A 24249-nucleotide genomic window follows, 5' to 3' on the forward strand; every position below is an offset into this window, starting at 1 on the left:
CTCCTAGGCTTTGTAGCGTATAATGAACTGACCGATAGCGGATAATGGATAATGAATAACGAAGATATAACAATAACCCTTAAAAACCCCTATTATTATTATTAGTGCTAATATGGCGGGACAGGGGCTGAGTGGTTAGCGCGTCCGCGGCAAATTTCTGAGTTCATGGGATCGAATCCTCCTGTGTAGTTTGCATGTTCTTCCTGTGGGTTTCCTCCATGCATGTCAGGTTAATTGACCGGTCCAAATTGTCCCTGGGTGTGAAAGAGCAAGGGGGTTGTCTGTCTCTATGTGCCCTACAACTAGCTGGCAACCAGTTCAAGGTGTCCCCTGCCCACTACCCAAAGATAACTGGATTGGGCTCCAGCACCCCGCGACCACTGGGGATAAGTAGGGCAGATAATGGATGGATATTCTCAATTGTATTGGACCGGACGGCACAAATATTGTCAGACATGAAACTGGTCGGTGGTACGGAAAAGGTTACGGACCACTGACATATACCAAAGGTTTTATTCAACAGGGGTCTTCCATTTTTACAATGACCTCAAATAATACAAAGCTATTAAAATAAACGTACAAACTCGCATTTCTTCTTTAAAAATTGAGAAAAAAAAGAAAGCAAAAAGATGACATTTAAAAAAAAATAAGGTATCACGGTGGCATGGGTGCCCTTAAGGGAACCTGAGGTGGTATGACTGGTGGCCTGGGCGGCATAGGGGGCGCTCTCTGGAAGCCGAAGGGAGGAGGGCGAGGTGGGGCGGCTCCGTAGCCTGGTGGGGGCATCGGAGGGGGTGGGGGCCCTCTCATACCGGGTGGCACAGGGTGACCTGAGGGAGGATGCAGAAAAATGAGTCAGGGGTTAAAAAAGTGAAAAGGGGAGTTGAAGAAATGCAATGGCAAGGCAAAGCCACCAGAGAGCAGTGTCTACATCATTTTTAAGCATTTAAGCAGACTTGTTGAAAAACATGGCAACCATTTCAAGCATTTACAAGCACGTCACGCAGAATTCAAGCACTTTTAAATTCTTGAAAACACAACATTGAAATTCAAGCATTTTCAAGGATTTCAAGCGCATACACAAACCCTTCTCTGCATTAATTTTGGAGGTGATTATTCAAACGATTTCAAAAATTTGTGGCTCACCTGTCAAACCAGTCCGTATTATAGCATTATCCGTAACTTCTTGAATTACCCTTAAACTACCCGAAACCATACAAGACATCATCGCCTTGGTAACCATAAGATTTCCATGCCTGAAGACGACAATAAGCGTGCGGGGTTTTTTATAATTACCCATTGGAGGTCCGTAAGGGGCTCGAGGTGGCATCCCCATGGGCGGAGGGGGCGGCATCCCGGGAGGGAGCGGCGCTCGGGCTTGGTTTGAACCCGGGGGTGCAGGAGGTGGAGGAACCATGCCGGGAGGCGCCGGAGGGGGCATGGGCATCTGAGGCATAGCTTAAGACACAAACATACACATTTGAATTGAGTTGATCAATTGAAAAGAAATATTTCAGAGGCAAGTCTTAAGCCCAAGCCAGAGTGGAATTTTAAAATGGGTCAGGCCTAAATTGTCAATCGTGAGGTTTGGGTAGGGCTGAGATTCCTTCTTACTGACTTTTCAATTATTGACACCAGTCATTGTTTTACTTTGTCTCACTAAATCTTTCCCTCTTCAAGTGCCCCACTAGATTCCCATGGATGTACTGCTCCTGCGGTTTATGGCTGATGGCCTTAACTAGTTTCCCTCAACTCAATTGTCGGTTAATGTAACTTCCTCAGACACACTAAACATGAAAGAAAGAAATGTTTATACAGCCTTAATAAACATGGATTTTGTGACAAAAGACAGGCTTTAATTTGTTATCATAAATCACCACTCCTTCTCCCAAGTCCTCACAAATGAAATTTCGGGTTTTCTTCTGGCTCGGTCCTGCAACTCATGTTAATTGGTCGGGCTCAATTTGGGCTTTAGTATCAGTGGGTCTAGGAGAGGCTCGATTTTTTTAGCTCCATTAATACCTCAGAAATATTTTCAATATGAATACATTGATGTTCAAAATTTAAACATCGATTCAATTGATACCAGCATGGACTTGGACAGCAAGAAAGGAGTGAAAACCCTGTTAACGGAGCTGGACGGAATTATTTTCGCCATTTTGATGCCACGCTAGCAAATAGAAAAAAAACCCTCAGGGATGCGCATGATGTCACTTTCCACACACCCTGCTCCTCCTAACTAATGTGTTCTGCCCCAAACAGCTTTCCTAAAGCATAAAAGCTCTTATATTCAGTTGGGGATTTCTTAAAGAAACTTAAAAGGACAGTGTGTAATCTTAAATGCCTCCAAAGAGTTACAAAAAACTTTAATTCGGTTAAAAAAGTAGTTTTGAACACTAAGCAAAAAAAAAAAAAAAAAAAAAAAAAAACATGTTCATTTTTATTTTAAAAAATATAGGTAGAAATTTGTATCTCTTACATGGTGGAATCCCTACTTAGTAATAACCACCATGTTTGTCTGGCATTTTGCCACTATGGCGTGTTCCATGGCACTGGTTTTCGTTCGGATTAGACATAACAATGCCACCTAGCTGTCAAAAAAGACTCGAGAAAAAGAATAAGAACCAAATGTAAAGTGAGAGGGGAAATAATGGAAAACGAGAATGGACAAAGAAAAAAAAGACAAAAAAAGAATAGAGACGCACCATGCATGGCACCAGGGAAGGGTGGTGGGCCTCCAGGGTGGCCCACTTGCACCTGATGGTTGTGATGCATGGTCATCCCGGGTGGCATGCCGGCCATGGCGCCCGGCGGGGGCATGGGAGGGAAAACCCCAGGGGGCGGCATACCACCCGGCATACCCAGCGCCGCATGCCCCATGGAGGTGAGCACGGGCGGGGGCACGGCTTGCGGTGGCGGCGCGTCCGCAAACAGTTGATGGGGCCTGTCGGCTTGCGAAAGCGGATTTTGCGCGGCTAGCAATCGCTCGGCTGCCGATCCGTGTCGCTCCCCCTTCGAGTCCTTCTTGAACGCGTACGAGACTGTGATGGGCCGGTTGCAAAGGTATTGGCCGTTCATGGCCTCGATGGCGGCGTCGGACGCATCGAAGCTAGCGAAGTTGATGAAAGCGTAGCCTTTTGAGTTGCCCGTGTCGGGATCCCGCATGATTTTGGGCGTCTGCAGGATGACCCCGAAAGCGCTGAAGGTGTCGTAGAGCAGCTTCTCGTCGATCTCGGAGTCCAGGTTCCCGATGAAGATGTTTGCACCCACGTCCAGGTTCTTGTTGTGCGCCGATGCTTTGTTGACACGGATGGGCTTGCCGTACAGTTTGATCATGTTCATGATTTTGATGGCGTAATCGGCGTCTTCTTCGCTAAGGAACTCCACAAAGCCGTATCCTAAAAGGGGCAGCATAAATCCACTCGTGTCAAGTCACGTCACACTCATTTGTCCAGTGCTACCTCTTCATAAGGGCTTAAATCATTCCAGGATCATGTCTGTAGCTTTAATTGCTCGTGGAAAGAGTGAATTTTCCTCGTATCAAATGATAAAAAAAAAAAAGTAATTGGTCAGTTCACAACCACCCAAAAGCATCCAAGTGGACCCCAATAAAGCTATGAAACACATCTTCCTAATCACAAAAAAAATCCAATAAACAATACAGCAATAAGATAAATTAGAGGATATTACCAAAATGAAATGATAGTTTATTATAAGCGCCCTAACGAATGTGTGCATTTGATGCAAAGGAAGGGGGTTTTAAGGCGCAAAGATCGCATACCTGTCAACCTCTATATTTCCTCCGAATTTTATACACTTTTTGATCATTTCAACTTGTGCACTGCCTCATTAATTTTTATAAAGCATTCTTACAGGATCTCGTCTTGCCCATCTCGGCTTTAATCCATTTGATCTCTGTCACTGGTAGCAGAATAAATAAATAACGTCATCGTATACTGCAAAAATTGTTGCGGTAATCTACATAGTCTGCAGCGTTAGGTTTGTACGGTTTAATATCGCATAATAAGGAGGATTTGCAATCATTCAAGGGTAGTGATTGACGGAAATTGACAGGTATAAGATCGGGGGACCCATAATAATACAAAAGCAATTACAGTGCACTTAAAATAAAGGTTACTTTGACTTTAAATGAACCAACACACAAAAATTGACAGTGTATTTAATTTTTGCTTGTAGTAGTTTGCATGGGAAAACTGGACAAGCTGACACTGGTGGTAAGCAGTCACGAGATGCTCTGGGACTGCTCATGAACAGGATTTACCTCAGTGTAGCAAACAAGATTTTTGTAGCAGATAAAGCTCATATACCGAAATTTGAAGTTTGTGTAGAGGTGCTTGTATAGAGAGGTACCACTGTATAGCCCTTATCTAGAGAGTCTCAAATGGCTGCACAGGCCACAGTTAAAACATCCCTTAATCTGAAACATTTATTAGTGGGCAAGGAAAAACTCCAAAACCCAAGAATGAGGACAACAAGAAACCTTGAGAAGGGGTAGCAAATGAGGTAATCCCCCTTCCAGTAGCAACTCCCTGCATTGAACTAAAATTACAATGAAAGACTAGGGCTGCACGATTAACCGAAATCTAAAGGTTATCGCGATGTAACGTAACGCTGTTGAATAGTCGCAAAACACTGCGGTTTGAGCCTTGTGTGTGCACACAGCAACCATAATAAATCTCCCCAGAAGAGAGCGCTGTTGTCTTCAGTTTAAAAGATCTCCACATGATTAACCCCAGTGTTTTCATTTTAAGGACCGTTATTGTACTTTTTTATACAGATTGCATAGAAAGTTTTCAAAGAAGTTTGTAAAAGCCATAACATTTGGCATGTTGGTTTCAGATCAGATGATCGTGTCATTGTGGCCTGTGTGGTGACTTTATATTTTTAATTCATTTCAATTTTACAGCCAATTTTGCCATTTTGACTCAGTTTTGAAGGCCTACAGAAAATGTAGTGTTTGAAGCAATAAGAATTAATTTGATGCACATTTGTTTGTTGGTGGGTTTTTATCTAGGCACAGCAGAAAAATAGCATCAGGCAATAATTTACAAAAGAAAACAAGTACAATTTGTTAAAGCACAATTCTCAGAAAAAAATGTTACTTTAATCAAATTTAATTGCTACTGATCAGATTTCCAGAATACCTGGTCGAAATGAGGCTCTTGTTACATGTGAAAGTTTTAATAATTCAGAAGTCAAAAAGTCAAAGGCCCTTTTTGGTTACGGTTCCTCTCATATAGGTTTTAGTTGTAGTCTGAGCAGCCATTTGAGACTTCTTGTGATTAAAGGCTAGGCAAATAAACATGACTTACAGTTCTTAAATAGTTCAGCTCTATTAAATACCTATAAAATAATATCCTTTTCCATTTCAACACTTACCTTGGTGTTGGCCCGTCACCCTGTCCTTTGGCATGTGTGTGTTGACAACAGGACCAGCCTGCAGAAAAAGCTCCCATAGTAATGGCTCAGACACTTTTTCATCCAGGCCACCCACATACACTGTGGCATCTGTAACATTAACAAAGAACAACATTCGTAAAACACAACTTACTATGATGTAAAAAGAGGAGTAAAAATGTCCAATTCAAAGATATTCATTAAACTACTGTGTCAAAAGTAATATGTCCCGCAGGCCGTATCAAGCCTGCCAACATATTGAATCTATTCCCAGAGACATTGCTGAAAGATTCACAAGTGAAAAACCAGCAACAATCACCTACAGTTAGAAATTCGTCTACTGGATGCTGCCAAAAGACATTTGCCACAACAAACAACCCACTGTAGCTGTATATGACGACTGCCATTTATCAACCAGAGAATATTTGAGGAAACACTCATCCTGATGTTATTCTACCTAAAATAGTAATCACGGACGCATTGTTCAAGACAATACCGTTGGAAATCTCCCTTAGCTTCAACATTTGCTACAAAACTATTCTTTTGATGCTCACATATTGAAAATAATCAGTCATTAAAAATACAACATTAAAAAAAACATCTGGGTGTCTTTGTAGAAGTTGAAAGGAGCTCTAACTCCTATTACTTTAGATAAGAAATCTAACAGTCCATTTCAAATTATGGTCAATATTTTTTTTCACAAAATATAAAGCAAAAGTAGAAAACAAAGTATAAATCGTTAAATCAATAATATGAATAATCTGTGTGTTTTTATTACAAATGCAGAGCTGATAACACTACAGGACAATCAGTTTTAGTGAACAAGAAAAATAACTATGGTCGTTTATTTTCAAATCTTGCACCCCTGACTCATTATTGTAATTTAATTGTGAGCCTCCAAAAATGTCACCAGCCCTAACGCTAAGGCACTCTTTGTATTGAACTGACAAGTTGGTCCCCCTGTGAGAGTCTTTTCTCCCCTTCATCATTTCGTGTTATTTTACCACCTTAGGCGGCAGTAGACCTAGAATGGGTAAGTGTAAAGCAAACTGTAAGGTGCTTCGGGAGGGCTCCAGTGACTTGAAAAGCGCTCTATAAATGCAGATCATTTACGGTGTGGCCCCCAATCTAAAATGTGTTTGACACTCCTGTACTGATACACTCTCCAAATTGGACCACTTTGGCTGCCGTACTTCATTCAACCTACTTGATGGCTTACTAGCCTGCTAGGCTAGCTCCTACATCCACCGTCATGTATTTTCCTCACTTACGCTAAGAAACGAGCATAAAGTTATTATGCATTACCCCATTCATTCATATAACACACCCTAAAGTTCATGACGACATTACACCGAATAAGACCGGCGAAATAGCACACAGTGGAGCTAACGACTATAGCACATGCTTGCTAGCAACAATAGAAACTCAAATAGGAAAAACCGGAAGGGGAATTTGCAATGGACGAAAAGTCGTTGACAAATGCCTCGTGTATAACAATGTCATAAAGTTCAAACAGATGGTAATATTGTAACAGAATAACCTTGATTTCGTTCGGAAATTGGTCCCGCTGCCATGTTGATTCAACAACGGTGAGGACCCGCTTGATGTAAGATCCGCCTATTCCGGGTACGTATCAGGAAGTTCATAACTCATCCATTTTTTTTTCTTTTGGGGTTTTATCAAAAGTATTTCCCTATAATAGAATTATGCTTATTTTATCAATATTTGCGTGCTATACTCGCTAGTTTCCTCCAAAATGCGTTTTTATTTCTTTAAAGGGACAGTGTGGATTATTCAGCGCCTCCTGTGGTGGAAAAAACATCATTTAAAAAAAACAAAAACGATATTGGTTTAAACAATAAGCAAACGTACATGAACTATCGTGTAAAGATGCATTTTTTTAAATACTTGGTGGTCAATAAATTAACATTTACTGTAATTGGCACAAGATGGTCCTCACCTAGGGGGAGCTGACATGATCGGCGACCATCTTGCTGCTAAGGCTACCCTATTTTTATTTCCTTTCTGTCTTTTTGCACACAATTTTATTTTAACACGATAATAATAATTTAGAACCATTAATAAATGGTTCCACGGGAAGATACATTTTGCTGATTTTAAGTATTATTTTTCATGCCCTTTTTCCTCTTTTCCCTTTTTTCTCCACATTATTCTTTTATCTCTTTTTCCTTTTACATTTTTTTCTGGTCGTTTTCTTTTAGTTGTACTCTCTTTTCCCTTTATTTTGTCTTACTCTTCTCTCCTTTTTTGTTCTTCGTGAAAGGCTAGGCAAAAAAATGAGGGGAAAACTCTGTTGTGTTTTGGTCACTTTGAGTCTCTGTAGTTTGTATTCTTCCTTGTGCATTTATTACTCATTTTGGGTTGCACACCAACATGCAGAGACATCTAGTGGTCAAATATTACACACAGTATTTTTTATTTAGCTTTGTAATATTTCGGTTGGTAAACACGCATCACAGTTTATTTAACGGGTGTAATAATAACTTTTGTTTCATTGAAATTCCTGCTGAAATATGTTGTGTAGTTTCTGTATAAGTGTCCTGCAATAATGAGTCCAACAGTGCCACCTGCTGGTATGTGGTAAGGTTCGGTTTGGCTTTAGACTTTGCAACAGGAAGGTGGTTTTTTTGGCAGTCTACAACAAGCTTAAACATTAAAACCACAGCTGACAAATCTCTCAACATGCACAGTGATGTGATTGATGTCGTCAAGCTGTCTGGATTTATTTTCGTTTTGTTTCTGTCGCCTTTTATGTTAGTTTTGCCGGACGTTGCATGTTGTGCTAAAATGCTAATTCCCCTTATAGAGATCAAGGCCAGCAGAGAAGCCTACTACGTGTTGTGTTGCGACTCATTCATTTGCAGGTAAATTGTACCCGTTTTTATACTCATTATTGTTATAAGTTCTTTTTTCTCATATATAAAAAAGGATGATGTTGGTTGAAATTCAGACTAAAGAAAAATATGTTGAATTCATTGTAAACGTTAAAAAAACACTATACGATCTCTTGTTAAAAGTATCTTGTTAAAATGGATGTAAAAATGTATAGTGATGGTTGATATTCTAAAATATATTTTATGTAAACTGAAAAGAAAGCTCTTTGATATGTTTAACTCGGGGCCCCCACCATAGATTAAACATTCTCTCGGGGCCTGACTAGTAGATTAGAGAGAGAGAGAAAGAGAAAGAGAAAGAGAAAGAGAAAGAGAGAGAGAGAGAGAGTGTGGACAAAGAAGTGCTTTACAGTGTGCATTACACTTAACCATTCACACACGCTCACACACCAGAGCTATTGTCGCCTAAGGTGTAAAAGAGAGAAAGAAAAGAGAGAACATGAGAGACAAAAGAGACAAAATGAGAAATAGTGAGATGGGGAGAGAGAGAAAGAAAAAATCCCAAGAGAAATCGAAAGATAGAAAGAGAGAAGGAGGGAAAAGAGAAGAAGAGATGATAAAAGAGAAGGATAGAAAGAGACAAGGGGAAAGCAAGAGAGAATGAGAGAAAAGGAAAAAAAGGAAGGGAGAGCAAAAGAAGGGAAAAAGACACAGAGAGAAAGAGACAAAGAGAAACAAAGAAAGAGAAAAAGAGAGATGCAGAGAGTGAAAGAGAGAGAGACAAGGAGTGAGAGAAAAAAGGGAGGGAGAGAGAGAGAGAGAGAGCGAGCAAAAGAAATACAAGTAGAGCGTCTTTGTGAGAGGCACCTGGCTTTGGAAACATCAAGTGGACATATTTGAACCTGCAGGTCGTTTTTGTCCTGCACTTCTCTGAGCGTTGTCTCGTTGCCAGATCCAATCCCTTGGCGGGCCTGATCCAGCCCGCGGGCCGCCTGTTTGACAACCCTGACGTTCATACACTTTTGTCATGGCCAAATTCAAGCACATTTTAAGGACTTTTAAGGACAATTTTATAATTTGCTCCAGTAGTAATTAGGAACTTCTTTTTCATAACAATCAACCACTGTTAAACAATACCTCAATTTCTTACATGACCGAATAAATAAATAACAATTGTGCATAATTCTTGCCCTAATACACATTTTAGAGTGCCCTGTTTAGGTGTAGCATGCACATGTCCTCTTGGGCTTGACCTGTTGGGGGCGATGACCATTTATAGCGCAATACCGTACATAACAATACCAGATGCAGTTTATCATGTGCAATGACAAAGCGAAGCCACCAAGGAGCAGTGTCAGCGTCATTTTTAACCAGACTTGTTAAGAAACATGGCAACAATTTCACCCAAAATTCCAACAACTTTTCAAAACCTGAAAACACAACACTAAAATACCAGAATTTTCAAGCACCTGTACTAACCCTGAACATAATAACCCTCAAAAATAAGATAAACTATGAAAATAATGACTGATCTGAAACACTAAGCTCATTTGGATGAATAAATAAATGATGACGTCTCACATGTATCATTGTGTACTTTATTTCATATAAATTTAGTAAATGTATAAACAGGGAATACAAAATTGTGCTTACAAAACACACAAAGATGACTTTGAGAAATCCTTTACAAAGCAATACTGTTTGGTTAAAAACATTAGTTGAAACAACATGCACCAAAGGCAAAATACAGAGCAGATATATAATTTCCACATGCTCCTGTTCAAGTGTCAACTTTCTGTGATATAAATTCAGTCATTTCAAATCTTTTGACGTGACGTTTAAATTGTACCTTTTTGTAGAGAATAAATCTGTCGTTACATATATGCAAGTTTTAACCTGCTTCAACTAGAAATTTGGCAAACTGTGACTTTTCCTGACATTTTTATTGAAAAATCATAGCAGTAGCTATGTTCCACAGGAGCGCATGAGTTGTTATATCCACAGACTGTAGCATTTAACACACAAACAAAAAAATTTTTTTTTTAAATGGCTAAGGTAACATACAGGACTGTCTCTGAAAAGTAGAAATAATGCGATAAAGTTTTTATTTTCTATATGCAAAACGAAAAACAAAACAAATTCATGAAAAAAATAATTAAATATTGCATGTTTTGTATTCTTTTAATATTGCTGATTATGGCAAAACTCAAATATCTCATCATAAAATATTCAAATATTAGAAAATCGTGACAACATATCCAAGTATACCCTCACGGCCCTCCTGGACATCTACAACGCCCGTAGTAGTATTTTTAAATGCATCCTTTCCTTTTTTTTTACCTGGCTGTTATTTGTAAAGCGTCTCATTTACGGCATGTTTGCAAGTAGTAATTTTATCTGTGTTGTATGTTGAGCATATAGCATACTTGACAAGTAAGTTGAAGTTGTAGTATGCGGTAAGCCATAATCACCAATATTAAAATAATAGATGGGTGTAGTATTTTAGTTGAGTTGGAATGAATCCAGAATGCATGACATTGGGTTTTTTTAAACTTCATTGCACAAAAAAATACTTTTCTTACAATATTCCAATTTTTGATACTTTCCTGTTAACATTGATATGTTGAAGTCCATGTGTTAAAAAAATACAATTATCTAATACGTTAGGTGAAAGGCAAGGCTGGGCATATAAATGCGAGCAGTGTTTCAGCTGCCTAATTGAGTGAGCATTACCGCACGTGAATGGTCTATTGTTTTTTTTTTTGCACCAAGTCAAATTACTGTAGGGATTAAACATGCGTCTAAGTGCTCATGGGGATGATTAAATCCTTCCTAATCTAATGTGTACATCGAGAAGGAAGCACATGCTGCTAATGGACTGTGTGGCTACCCTCGTGAAATTCCTTCATTCTTTTGCGGGCAAGAAGCGCTTCAAATTAGCAGGGAAATATATCATCACAGTTATAGCATGAAAGGAATAAGGTCCGTTTTTTTGTACCACAGGAATTTCATTCCAAAAGATTCCCGATCCCTGCTCTCTATGTTCATGCAGCCTTGTACGTTCACCATTGAAAGGCAGGGCACATGAGACGAGACTTAAATTGTAAACCCCAGCCAGCTGTTGTCCTAAATGAAAAAAAAAGGAAAAACTCAGGCACCAAAAGGTAACAAGATCATGCTCGTTTCACATCCAATATGTGCTTCCATAGTAAACCTGAAGTGGCGTTACCCGAGGAGAGCGTGTTTGGGCTAAATTCACACTGCAGATCTTACTGTTCAATTCTGACTTTTGGGTGAAATCCTATGTTTTGGTGAGATCGTTCACATTTCTAGCTAAATGTGACTTGTATGTGATCGTGAACGCCTGTGTAAACTAGAGGTTGACTTATTATTGGCTGGGCCCATGATCAGCATAGTAATTTAGGAATTTGACAGATATCTATATTTTCTTTTATTCGGCAAACCGATTTTCAAGTCTCATCCAGCTGAGACTTTCTTTGCTCCTCCCCCTCCTCTATTCTGCTACCCACTTTGCGGAGCCACTAAAGCAGTGAGATTTGGTGTGAAAATGATAGTTTAGTAAGCATGATCTTTAGACTAGAGTTATCTAAATAACATGTCAATCACGTAACGTGAGTATACCCAACACGTTTTCAGCCTGTTGTTCTCCATTTTACTTGTATTTGTCTTTCAAGACGATATGCATATTTTTTGTGTTCAGATTTTTATCAAATAAGTTTCCCCTAAAGTGTGACTTACACTCCAGGTGCCACTTATATGTTTCTTCCTTCTTAATTATGCAGTTTTTGGCTGATGCGATAGACTAGGTTCACACTGTGGAGCTTAGTGGTCAATTCCGAATTTTTGTGAAATCTGATGTTTTTGTGAGCTTGTTCACATTTCCAACTAAATGTGGCTTGAGTGCGTCTCCTGTGACTTCTATACATCTCCTGTGTGAATGCGTCAAGTGTTCCGCATGCTCCTGAGAGGACACGTGACGTCACACGCAACACGCTCATTATTTGCGGAAGTACTCATGGATGCTAACAGCGTATCTAGACAATTGGAAGTTATTGTGCTACTGGAGGCTGAACGAGTTGTCCGCCGCAAATATTTATTCAATCCAAAATCATACTTTCCCTCCATTGAATGATTCTCATGTTTCCATGGTTATTGAGTTTTATGCTTCCTCCGGCCTCTCGGTGACGTGCAGGTCGCATGAATGCGCCTTGACCGTTCACACGGAAGTCGCATTTCAAAAGATCAGATACGTATCGGATTGAGGACCACAGATGACTGTGGCCTGGGCCTGGAGTAAAAAAAAACTGACTGGTACCATACAGGCGCACTTTAACAGATCCAATACAAAAAAATCTATTTCCCTGCAGTGTGAACCTAACCTTATACTCCAGAGCGACTTAAGGTCTGTAAAATACTGTATTTATCGATGTTAACGGCCAAGCGTATCCGGTAAAAAAGTATTTTTGCTACCCCCAAAAACCCAAAACCTCTCTTTCCCTCCATTGAATATTCTCCATGTCTTCGTCCGCTATGGTTGTTGATTTCTTCGCTTTCTCCCACCTTGTTGAAGGCAGAATAGTAAAGTACAGGACGCATAGACGTGTCTCCACCGTGCACATAGCAAACGCATTTCAAAAGGTCAGATATGTATCGGATTTAGGACCACATTTGAAAGTGGCCCGGGTCTTGCGCGGCTTTTGGACAGACTTAACAGTTCGCATAGAGTTTGCATTAGTATCCCAAAAATCCGATTTCCCTGCAGTGTGAACCTAGCCTTAGTGTGAGGGAAGCGTTCCGGCGTTTGCAACGTTTAGCTGGCCCACTGCCAACATCAGGATGTCCTTCTTCTCCTTGTAGAAACGCAACTCTCGGCCGGCAAGCCTCGCCTCCTCCAGCTCACGTTCGGTGGCCGCCAGTTCGCGGGAGACGGTGCCCGCCACGCTCTGCTCACGGTTCACCCAATCGGCCGCCATCTGTGTGCGCATGTCGTCGTCCAGGGCCCGGTGCGAATAGTGGGCCAGAACTTCCTGTGAGACCAATCGAAGGTGACGTTAACTCAATCGGTCCAACATATGAATACGTTTTCAGAAGCATGGTCACTGAGTGCCAAAACATAAACATACATTTTCTGGTGGGTTTATTTAATAAAAACTATTTTAAAGGGTTCGGCGTTGCTCATCGTATGAAGCCTATAAGTATCAACCTTACGTGAATGATTTTAGTATGTTAAATCACAATGAGATGGCAGGAGTGGCTTTGCTCGGATCTTTGTCATCACATCGAGGAATCCCCTACTTCCTAGTGTTGCTTCTCATCACATGGAAGTTATGAAAAACTGCATTAACTTTCCGGTCCGTAACCCAAACATTTTGAAAGTGATCCCAAGAGCCAAGAAGAGATCCGCAGGTTCGAGAGCGTTCTCCATTCTGGCCCCGGTGCTGTGGAATGCTCTTCCCCCTGAGATTTGATCCCCAACCCCAGTGGAAATGTTTAAATCTAAGCTTAAAATACACTACTGTTCTATGGCATATGAATAACCTATATTTGCTCCTCCGTGTTATATGTCGAAGTGTCCTTGGGCAAGACACTGAATCCCTAATGCCCCCAAAATGCAGGTAGGCACCTTGCATGGCTGACTCCCTATTGGTGTGTAAGTGTGTGTGTGAATGGGTAAGTGTGAAGCACATTGTAAAGCGCTTTGGGAGGTCTTCATTGACTTGAAACAGCTATATAAATGCAGACCATTTACCATTTATTTTATGTTGACAATATCTGTGTATTATTTGTCCTCATGTAGGTTTTAGATCAGGGGATGGTGTCATAATAGTCTGTGGTTTGCAATAATCTGTGGTCTGTGCAGCCCTTTGAGATGCTTTGTGATTAAGGGCGTCACAAATAAACATGACTTAACTTGACTTGAAAGAGCCATATTGGACCCCAAAAAATTGTCCGGAGCTGCAAAAATGATCACTGGAAAAAAACAATAAAATAGTTTTTGGTTTGCAAAGATAAAATTAGGCAATTTCCTGTGGCACATTAGAAACATTTTCATGGCGCACTGGTTGAAAAACACGGGTCTAACGAGTTGGACTGCCAAGAACCACGGTAACAATTTTAAGCATTTACAAACAGTCTTAAAAACCCTGAACATGCAACATCAAAATTCAAGCACTCATACAAACCCTATGCAAATGAGAACAATCACTGAAGTCATCTACCTGACGAGAACACTGCCGCTCCCTCATAGCTTTCAGACTTCCATTCCAGTGGAGGAGCTGGAAGACCGTCATGAGCTCCTGAAATGCAAAGACACACAGAGCTTTCTTTGACGGAGTGGGAATCAACATGGGAACGCTTCATGCTCTTAATCCATCCGTCTCCCACCACCAAATCGGTCGGTTACGCACCTGAAATTCTAGCATCGATTTTCCCTTGTTGGATTCCAGCATAAAGCGGAAGGCTCCGATTCCTGTGTTGGGGTTGTCGGCTTCTTCTCTATTTCCCTGCAGAAAGTGGAGTGCGCTGTAAAAAACGTCATACTTAAATGGAAAAACGAGATGCACACCGGCTAAGTTTGTTACCAATGGACGAGTGCAAAGAAGATTACATGGGATACCAGTTCCTTATTTTGACTCACTGTTTTACGTTATATTGTGGCTGTCGGACAATTGTGTTGCTGTTCTTTCAAATCCACACCCTTTTAAGCTGATCTGTTTTTTGTAACCTTGGAGATTTATTATAAAAAGAGGGTGCTCGGAGGAAGGCTTCAGGAAGAAATGGAATTTACTTATCTGAGAACTCTTGTCCTGGTCCTCCTTGAAAGATCAAAATCCTATTCTCAACTATGTTTACTTAAGTTTTCTACTCAACAATACCTATACAGTGGAACCTCGGTTTTCGAACGCCTCTCAGTTCGAACAAATCGGTTCTGAACCAAAAATTTTGAGAAATTCTTGCTTCGCTTTTCGTTCAAAAAATCGGAGTTCGAACGCCGGTACGCTAGGGTGCGATGCTGAGCGGCGTACGGGTGTAGATTGCCCCCACACCTCGTGAAGAACTGCTATGACGTGCGCGCGCACTTCTTTTTGCTTTCGCTTTAGATATCGGTGAACGGAGTGTTTTAGCCCCTAATTATGCCTCCGAAGAAGGTCGATGCATGCAGCAAAGTTGCTACAGGTGAAAAAAGAAGTAGTGCGTACAACTATTGCTTTTAAGAAAGAAATAATAGCAAAATATGAAGAAGGTGTGCGAGTTTCCCTTCTTTCGAGGGAATAGAGCATGGCTTCTGCAGACCTTCACAAAGGTAAGAAATCCTATTCATAATTCTTTATCCTTTAACCGCTCACCACTTTTTGTGGAGACCCAGGTGCTAAATGACGTGTAAACGACCTGATTTTTTTAGTTGTACACGTTCATGTTAGCGTAATCTTCCGTACGAAAGATTACGCGAACGTACGATTAGCCTGGGTTAGCTTCATGTTTACGTTCATGGTAAGCATTCAGGGTGTTGGAACGGATTAAAACGATTTTACATTACTTTTAATGGCAAAAACTATTTTCGGTGATCGACCAAATCGGTTTTCGAACAGGGTTCTGGAACGGATTATGGTCAAGAACCGAGGTTCCTCTGTAATTGAAAATACGATTTTTTTTCCCTGCTTTTGAACCAATTCGTTATTGTCGCTGTCATAATATTATTCTTTATTTTTTTATTTCTACAAAAAAGAGGGTTTCTTTCTACAAATGTTCAAAAGAAATGTATAAAAAAAAAAAATCATTCAAACATCTGACATCTATATCCGTCAAAAGCACTGAATGTGTGATAAAGCTAGCAACAAAGTAATCTTTAGAAAATAATATTTGGAGGGACACGAGTAATATTTGAGCACTAGATGTAGCTGTATTGTGTAGTGCAACCGCGAAGAGTGCTAAAAGCACAAGGAAGAATACAAACTACGGCGACTCAAAGTGACAAAACAGCATCATTTTACTTCTCTTATTTTATGGGTGTAGCCTTATCTGCAAGATGGCGGACAATCATGTCATCTCTCTTTTGTTGAATCTCATATTATGTAAGGTAAATACAATTTTCTCGACCTAAGAGTATTTTTAAAAAATGCACGTACATATGTATATATTAAATGATAATTTGTGTATTTTTTTATTATTACTCGGATCAATCTTGTTTTTTAATGAAATAAGCTGTTTTCATTTTTACCACTAATAGGCGCTAAATATTACACACTGTCCCTTTCACAGAACTTTAAGTAATTTAGTAACAGTAGCAAACTAGGCAAAATAACCCAGGGAAGCACACTAGACCTTTAGAAATGTATTTGGGTCTATACAAAGTTTAATCAAACACTCGACCTTTCAAATCTGGGGTACCCCACAGATCCATCACTGGTCCTTTTCTTGGTTCATTTACATTCTTTACTTGGCTCTACCACTCTGCTTCTTCAAAACCCCCTCAGTCTCTTTCTTATTACTCCTTCTCTTCCTTAAATAGAACCATTCCAAACAAAAGGTTCTGCAAGTTACCACCCCATCCACTCTCACTAAATCTGTTTTTTCCATTTATTTCAGGAGTGTTTGTCCAAATCTTGACCCTGGCACACTGACTTACATTGAAGGAAGCCAAGGCCTCGCTGACGCTCTTCTCAATGAAGTCGTTGGTGATGCGTCTTGATGGGTGTTCGTTAAAAACAGAGTTCATGAGGGCGATCTTGGCCGCGCTGCGTCGGGCCTCTGCTTTAGTCGGACAGAACTGGAGAAGAAACAAATCAAAATGGTATTGCTGGCGAAGGAAGTTCGCTAAAAAAGATCTGGGCTAGGGTTCCGTACTTGGAAACTTCCAAAACAGCTGCCCCCCGGGAGGCTGACATAGCAGACGTAGGGCGGGCTGCTGGACGCCACCATCTCATATACTACCAGTGCTCCGTTTCGCAGGTCGGCACCACGGCTCAACTTCATTTGCCAGAACTCCTGTAAAGCCTCCACCACATTCACTAACAAAAACACAAACCAGCAAGTCATCAGCAAAGGGGTAAAAGCGCTATCATTTTGTTACAGTTGTGATTTCAGGGATTTTTCTACATGTGAAATTAAACGAGAAGACATTTGCTAAAAGCACTGTAACAGAATACCTCTTTATACAGGATTAGTACAGCCTCTTCATGGCCAAATTCAAGCACTTTTAAGGACTTTTAAAGCCAAGTTACCTATTTCTACAGTATCCTTAAAAGAAGAAGTTAAGTGTGCGACCATAGGACAATGCCATACAAACTAATGCCAGCTGCCATCATTACGAGGGAAGAAAAAATGCAATGACAAAGCGAAGCCACCACAGAGCAATGTCCGCATCATTACAAGCAGACTTCAAACTTTTCAAACCTTTACAAGCACTTTACCCAAAAGTGAAGCACTTTTCAATCCTTGAAAACACAACATTAGAAAAAATAGATAGAGAAATTAGAGAGGTGCTTGCTAAGTGGGAGGATGTGCTGAATTCATTGGACAAAAACAGCCCGGAAGATTAGATGGCAGGTGTGGCTTTGATCTATCTATGTCCACACATCAAGGCAGCCCCAACTCCTTAGTCTTGCTTCCTGTATCTAGCGATTGAAGAGTGTAGGGCGACCCCGTAGGGCGAGTGTAGGCGTAGTGAAGCAGTGTGGTCAGATTAGCGTACATGTGGATAACAGTTTGTTAACGCTTCAAGCTTTTTCTTTTTGAAAAGATGACCAACTCTCTTTGTAACATTTTAAAGGAGAAACAAATCAGTTCGGATTTTTTCTTTCTTTTCAAAAAGACATGTATAAAGTAATAGCGGTGAGAGTCTATATAAAAGAGCAAAAGAAAGTGATGAATAAAAATTAAAACAGGCAAAAAAAAAAAAAAAAAAAATTTGCTGTACAAAAATTTTGTTTTCACGTTCATTTAAAGTTGTAGTAACTTTAATTTGAAGTGTACAGAAAGTGCTTACCTATCATCAAAGTCATGTGCCGTCACTACACACCTCTGCATCACCTTCTTTACGGCGACTCCCTCATAATCTTTTCTTCCACTAATATCATCTTATTTACCTTATTACTGTATTTGATATGTTTTTATATGTTATTTGAATGTGTGTTTAGTTATTAGGATGATGTGTTTCATAACGATTTAGGCTTCACGTTGACCCTTTTAGGAGGTCGGGAAGAGGCCTTTAGCTTAATATAATTTAATATCAGGGAAAAAATAAGCTCATTGTACGAGCAAATCGAGCTACGAGCACAGTCCTGGAACTGGTATTTAAACTTGAATGTAGAGGTACTCCACTTCGTAGATTCCTACCGCTGACAATCTAATGGGTGGGACTCAGGAAAAGGCCAATCTTCGATGATCATAAAAGTATGCAAAAGTCAGCAAAAATAAGCAGTCCTAAAAATGTTTTGGATGAGCCTAGCAGAATGATACGACAGCGCTGTCAAAAGTGACTAATGTTGGCGCGGTGGCGTGTTGCCAACGTGGGCGGTATGCTTCCTTTTGGCTCCAGGATCGAGCGGTAGCTGGATGACATCGGAGGAATCGCACCGTAAATCACGGTGGCGCCCAAAACACGTCTCACTAACTTATAATGAAGATCCGTATCCCTGGTATTATAGTCGTTGTCATTTAGTAGTTGAAGACCTACTGTACATTTACAGTGCTTAGTAAAAGTATTGCCCCGTGAGAATTTTTTTCGTCATTTTGCCACATTTCAGGCTTTAAACTTCATGCTAAAAAAAAAATTACAAATATTTGCAAGAATCACTAAATGACAGACACAATCATAAAGTGAAACCAAATTATTTCAAACTTATGATATTATATTTACAAGGAAAAAAAACTGAAAAGTAGGTGTTGCAAAATTATTGCCCCTGAGTTCTCTCAGCTCAGCCAACAGACCCCAGAAGTTCCCTGATGACTTCTGATTGATCCAATGTTGACCTAAACGACTAATAATGACAAACAGTGTGCAACTTTGAGTCATCAAGTGTCAGTTCAAATGCATTTGCTCTGTAATCGGCGCAGAGGTCTGTGAAAGCAGACATTGGAGAACAGACAGCATTATGAAGACCAAAAGAACACACCAGGCAGGTCCGGATAAGTTCAAAGCAGGAATAAGATACAAGAATATTTCACAACATTTACACATCTCACAGAGCACTGTGCAAGCAATAATATCAAAATGGAGAGCGCATAAAACCACTGCAAACCTACCAACACCTGGACGTCTTTCTAAACTTTCGCCCCAAACCAGGAGAAAACTAATTAGAGAAGCAACCAAGAGCCCCATGATCACACTGGTTGACCTGCAGGCATACACCGCTGAGGTGGGACAATCTGTGCATAAGACAACTATTAGTCATACTCTACATAAATCTGTCCTTTAAGTGGCAAGAAGAAAGCCCGTTCTGAAAGAATACCATAAAAAGGCCCGTTTGGTGTTCGCAAGAAACCACATGGGAGACACATATAACATGTACAATGACCCTAAACATAAGGCAAAATGTACAATAGCTTTTAAATCAACACTATAAAAGGTGTTAGAACAGCCAAGCCAAAGTCCAGACTTCGATATTATATAAAATTTGTGGAATGACCTAAAACATGCTGTGCACAAACAATCACCACCAAACCTTTGGGAACATGAGCTGTTTTGTAAAGAAGAATAGGCAAATATTTCAGTTTCAAGATACCCAAAAAAGCTTGTGGCTGTGATGGCAGCAAAAAGAGGTTGTACATAACTAATACACAAATGTCGCCAATATTTTTTGCAACAGCTATTTTTCCATTTTAAATCTGTAAGCACAATATACATTTTTGAACAAATGTAGTTTGTTTTCACAATTGTGTCTTGGTTGATTCTTCAATTCTTGAGTATTTTATCTATAAGTTTGAAGCCCTCAATGTGGCAATATGTCAAAAAATTCTTCTCTGTTGTTGCCGGAAATTTTATTAGGTAAACCTGCAGTGATGATGCACAGTGGTTTTACGCAGTAGTAGCACACCCACAGTAAAGAACACAAATATTTACAACTTCAATTAAATTACAGACTTAAGTAATAAATAGTACTAAAAATAAAATTGAAACCATATCATTTTTGGATTCCCCCATGCTTGTGTTTTCCTAATTGACTGCAGAAGCTTATTGATCTTAAATGTAATCCCTTTTTAGGATTTAGCAGTTAATCTGATAATGAATTAGAACATATGTTACACGGACTTAAAAATGAACCTGGAATTAGCAAAAATTGAACGTTTTAAATGCACAGCTTTACAGATGTATGGTGAAATATCATTTTAGTGGATTAGTTTAGTTTAGAAGAACATCATATGTGAATGAAGTATTCGTGTTGGCAAATAAGAAAAATTGGTTAGGGCACATTTGCTGTCTACTCAAATGAACGTATAATTTATTTCATTTTCAGTAAGGTTTTACAAAGTGCAGGTACATTTTTTTTCCAACGTACATCAATTGGAATACAATACGAATATTTGTATGAAATTCTGTAAATGTAGGTACATTGTTCCCTCTAGTCTAGTGGTATCCAAAATATCTACGGACTTCAATAAAGACAGTAGAAAAACACAGCTTTGTTGCCACTGTTTAATTTGTTTAGGAAAACTGTAATATTTGACTACTAGATATTGCTGTATTGTATAGTGCAACCGAAAACGGGTGCTTCCAAACACGAGGAAGTGTACAAACTATGGAAACACTTAAGTTACAGTAAGGTACGATTTTTATTTTAAATAATTCACCCATTTTGGATGGTTTTTGTTTTTCAGGGGTACCCTTAGCAGCAAGATGCTCCCTCTCGGGAGCCTCATATAAAATGAATACAAATTTCTTGACCAACCAGTATCCAAACAAATACAGGTTTATACAATTGTTCATGTAGTTTTGCTCATCAATCAAATGAATATTTCTTATTTTAGTGAATTATTTTTTTTACCACTAAGGAGGTGCTAAATAATATAAAATGTTTCTCTAAAATATTAAGTACAGTACAGTTATGTTTTTTAAAGGTGCTGTATACAAATTGGAACTTTGTCCCCGTCTCCTGGCTTGTGTAACCATTGCAGCCTCTGTGAGCTCATTCATGATGCACGTGAAAGTAGGTGCATTTCTTAGATGCGCTCAAACAAACTATTATTTTACCATCTTGGCGTTTGGACTTGAGGCAGGCCTTTACCATTTTCATGCTACATTGAGAAAAATAATTAAAAATCCTGTGGGGACACGCATGACGTCACTATCCAGCCCTCACCCCCAGCACCCATTCCTCGAACCTAATGTGTTCTGCCCCGGACAGCTCTACTGAAAGTAAAAAAAGCTTTTGGACGCAGTGGACATCGTTGACACATCCTTAAAAAAGAAATAATAAAAACTTTCAACTTATTATGGACAACTCAAACAATGCGCCCCACCTTTCAGTGCTTTATTTTGTTCTTTTATGGGTGTAAAATAGTGTCAAACTTGAGAACCAGTCAAACGAAATGTCGGGTTGAAGTGTGGCACGTGGTAAATTTGATGTTGGTTCGAATATTTTTTTCGGGACCCCAAAAGTTTTAAACGTGTCGAAAACGTATGTAAAAGTACTTACCACGACCGTAACCTTGAGTGTGTTTGGCGAAACTGCGAACAACGGCCTCCACCGCTTCTTTCAGCACCGCCGGGTTCCCCGGGTTCGAATGGCCGGCGGCGGGGAACCCCAGGCCGGGTGCGACGCCCCCGCCTCCGCTGTACAGACTGTGGAACTGAAGAGGCGGTGGCGGCGGCGGAGGGCCCGAGCAGGCAGCCAGCGATGGCGGCGAAGGCAACAGCGGAGGGACGGGGACCGTCACGCCGGGCCTGAGGGACAACGAAGCGGCGGCGGAGGAGCGGAGCGTCCCGCCGACGGTGGGCCCCGAACCGAAGCCGATGCCAGGTTGAAGCCGCTGCGGGCGGATGTGGATCGGGAGAATGTGAGATTCCATCGTCCGAAACGCGACCTTCCCAATCGGGTTTAGTTGTATCAGTACGTGCTAGAGGAAAGTTTTTGTTGGGGAGTTCAAATAAAAAGATAAAAAGAAATTAGAATGAATATATGGGGGTTTTGTCCGTTCGGGGACCAGAACTGTACTTGACTGTTGTTCTGGTTTGCATCCTGCCTACACGCTAGTGATGTGTCGTTCGCGAACGTAACGACATTATGAGCCGGCTCTCGGGAGTGAACGACCGAAGCCTTCTCTCACTTTCTGTGTTCGCCCTTATCTCTTCCTCTCGCCATCCTTCTCCCTGCCTCTGACTATTTTTTCTCTCACTCTTTCTCTGCATTTCGTTATTTTTTTCTGTATCATTTTTTTCTCTTTCTCTCTTCTTCTCCATCTCCCTCTTCCCTCCTTCCATCAACCCATCTTTCTCCCTATCTTCCTCTCTTTCTTTTCACGTTATCATATTCTGTCTATTGCTAACTTTCCCCTGTTTCTTTCTTTCTTTCTTTCTTTCTTTCTTTCTTTCTTTCTTTCTTTCTTTCTTTCTTTCTTTCTTTCTTTCTTTCTTTCTTTCTTTCTTTCTTTCTTTCTTTCTTTCTTTCTTTCTTTCTTTCTTTCTTTCTTTCTTTCTTTCTCTCTCTCTCCATGTTTCTCCCTCTTTCCGTCTTACTATCGTTCACTTTATCTGCTTTTTTACTGTCTTTCTTCCTCTCTACCCCCTCTCTTTATTTCCCTCATTCTCTCTCTGTTTTTCCTCTCTTTCTATTATTATCTCTCTCTCTATTTCTGTCATTTTCAAGTTTGGATTCTGTAAAAGTTCACTGTATATTAAAACAATAAAGGATGTTTTAGTAAAGTTGCGTAACGTTCTGGGTTGGATCCTTGTCACTAAGGTGGTAGGGGCACTATTCCCTGTGGTGTGTCTTGGGCAAGTACATCCTCGTGGAACCCATCCCTCCCCAGGCTAACAAATGTTTCCACTTGAACTGGGGACCTTTCGCCTGCTGTACGAATAGGCTAACCACTGCCACCGGAAACAGTTTTCAATCTAGTTAGTTTGGGGCATAAGTTTTATTTTCATGAATAAATGAAAAAATATGTAGTTGGGGCGGGGAGATTCACACCACAAAAAATACAACTGCATTGCATCAACCAAAAATTTTGTCATACATCATTAAAATGGGAATGGAGCCGAAAGAGCCCCCTATTTCTTAGTGAGCTGAGCCGAAAAAGCCGTTTCTCTCAAAAGAACCGAGATTCCCATCACTACTGCCTGCTTGGACTGCTAGCCGAGTTGCTTTCAGAGACACTTCACAAAACGATCCAGTCATAAATCACGTGTCACAAATAAACTTGTTTACTATCAATTTAAGTAATTTTACACGCAAGTAAAAATAAATACTCGATAAATATTAGTTTTTACTTTATTATCTTATTTTCTAGGAGAAATAAACTTAATTGAAAAACACGTTAAAATCTGTCCGACTTTTATATATTACCCGAAGGCAACACTGGAAAGTCAGAAATATTAGGCCAAGAAATTCGAGCCCCCCCTGTTCCTTCCACCCCGTCCTACAAATGTCCCTGCTTCTCCACCAAAACTCTCCACAATGCATTCTGTTTTCATTTAACACATTTCATCAAAACGTGAAAATGAGTGGTAAAGATAATGGCGACTCATGTTTGATTCTCCAGGACCCCCCACTTTGTGATGGGATAAACAGAAGGAAATGGGACTTGGCCCCTACCCGCCTCCCACCACATGTCTTGTATAAAAGTTCATTTTTTTGTGGTCTGGTCGGAGGCCAGAAGAGGAAAGATGGAACATTGTTTTAAAGAGATCCACATTGCGATTGAGATGATGTCAATGCGCATCGTCGATTTGTTTTTTCTATTTTGCTGTTTTGGAAAGTCAGCCCCCAAAAACTGTTTCCTATAAAAAGGAAGGAAG

The 24249-nt window shown here is 40.2% G+C and overlaps 2 protein-coding genes across 2 annotated transcripts; both read right to left on the reverse strand.

The window, feature by feature from the left end:
• Positions 1 to 494: 494 nt before the first annotated feature.
• Positions 495 to 7073, reverse strand: sf3b4 (splicing factor 3b, subunit 4). Its single transcript, XM_088327838.1, has 5 exons — positions 6959 to 7073; positions 5401 to 5529; positions 2706 to 3398; positions 1297 to 1458; positions 495 to 830 (listed from the first exon to the last, which is right to left on the reverse strand). The coding sequence occupies exons 1-5, from the start codon at positions 6990 to 6992 to the stop codon at positions 655 to 657; spliced, it is 1194 nt and encodes a 397-aa protein (XP_088183964.1). The 5' UTR covers positions 6993 to 7073; the 3' UTR covers positions 495 to 654.
• A 4755-nt stretch (positions 7074 to 11828) lies between these two features.
• lix1l (limb and CNS expressed 1 like) lies at positions 11829 to 22488 on the reverse strand. The gene is made up of 6 exons (XM_088329300.1): positions 21929 to 22488; positions 17139 to 17302; positions 16921 to 17061; positions 14702 to 14797; positions 14513 to 14590; positions 11829 to 13321 (listed from the first exon to the last, which is right to left on the reverse strand). The coding sequence occupies exons 1-6, from the start codon at positions 22299 to 22301 to the stop codon at positions 13070 to 13072; spliced, it is 1104 nt and encodes a 367-aa protein (XP_088185426.1). The 5' UTR covers positions 22302 to 22488; the 3' UTR covers positions 11829 to 13069.
• Between the last annotated feature and the right edge of the window lie 1761 nt (positions 22489 to 24249).

This window comes from Urocampus carinirostris, chromosome 2 (genome assembly GCF_059441175.1).
Source record: "Urocampus carinirostris isolate Australia breed hairy pipefish chromosome 2, RoL_Ucar_1.0, whole genome shotgun sequence".
NCBI classification, from domain to species: domain Eukaryota; kingdom Metazoa; phylum Chordata; class Actinopteri; order Syngnathiformes; family Syngnathidae; genus Urocampus; species Urocampus carinirostris.

Bases quoted from the DNA above. Each gene is read 5' to 3' on its own strand.
- lix1l (XM_088329300.1), bottom strand. From the start codon at position 22,301: ATGGAATCTCACATTCTCCCGATCCACATCCGCCCGCAGCGGCTTCAA. The intron at 14,798-16,920 runs GTAAGTCAGTGT...CACTTTCTGCAG, and splicing joins AGGCCTTGGCTTCCTTCAAT to GGAAATAGAGAAGAAGCCGA. The intron at 13,322-14,512 runs GTAGATGACTTC...TTGGTCTCACAG, and splicing joins AGCGGCAGTGTTCTCGTCAG to GAAGTTCTGGCCCACTATTC.
- sf3b4 (XM_088327838.1), bottom strand. From the start codon at position 6,992: ATGGCAGCGGGACCAATTTCCGAACGAAATCAAG. The intron at 5,530-6,958 runs GTTATTCTGTTA...TTAATGTTACAG, and splicing joins AATTTCCGAACGAAATCAAG to ATGCCACAGTGTATGTGGGT. The intron at 3,399-5,400 runs GTAAGTGTTGAA...TGCCCCTTTTAG, and splicing joins GGTGACGGGCCAACACCAAG to GATACGGCTTTGTGGAGTTC.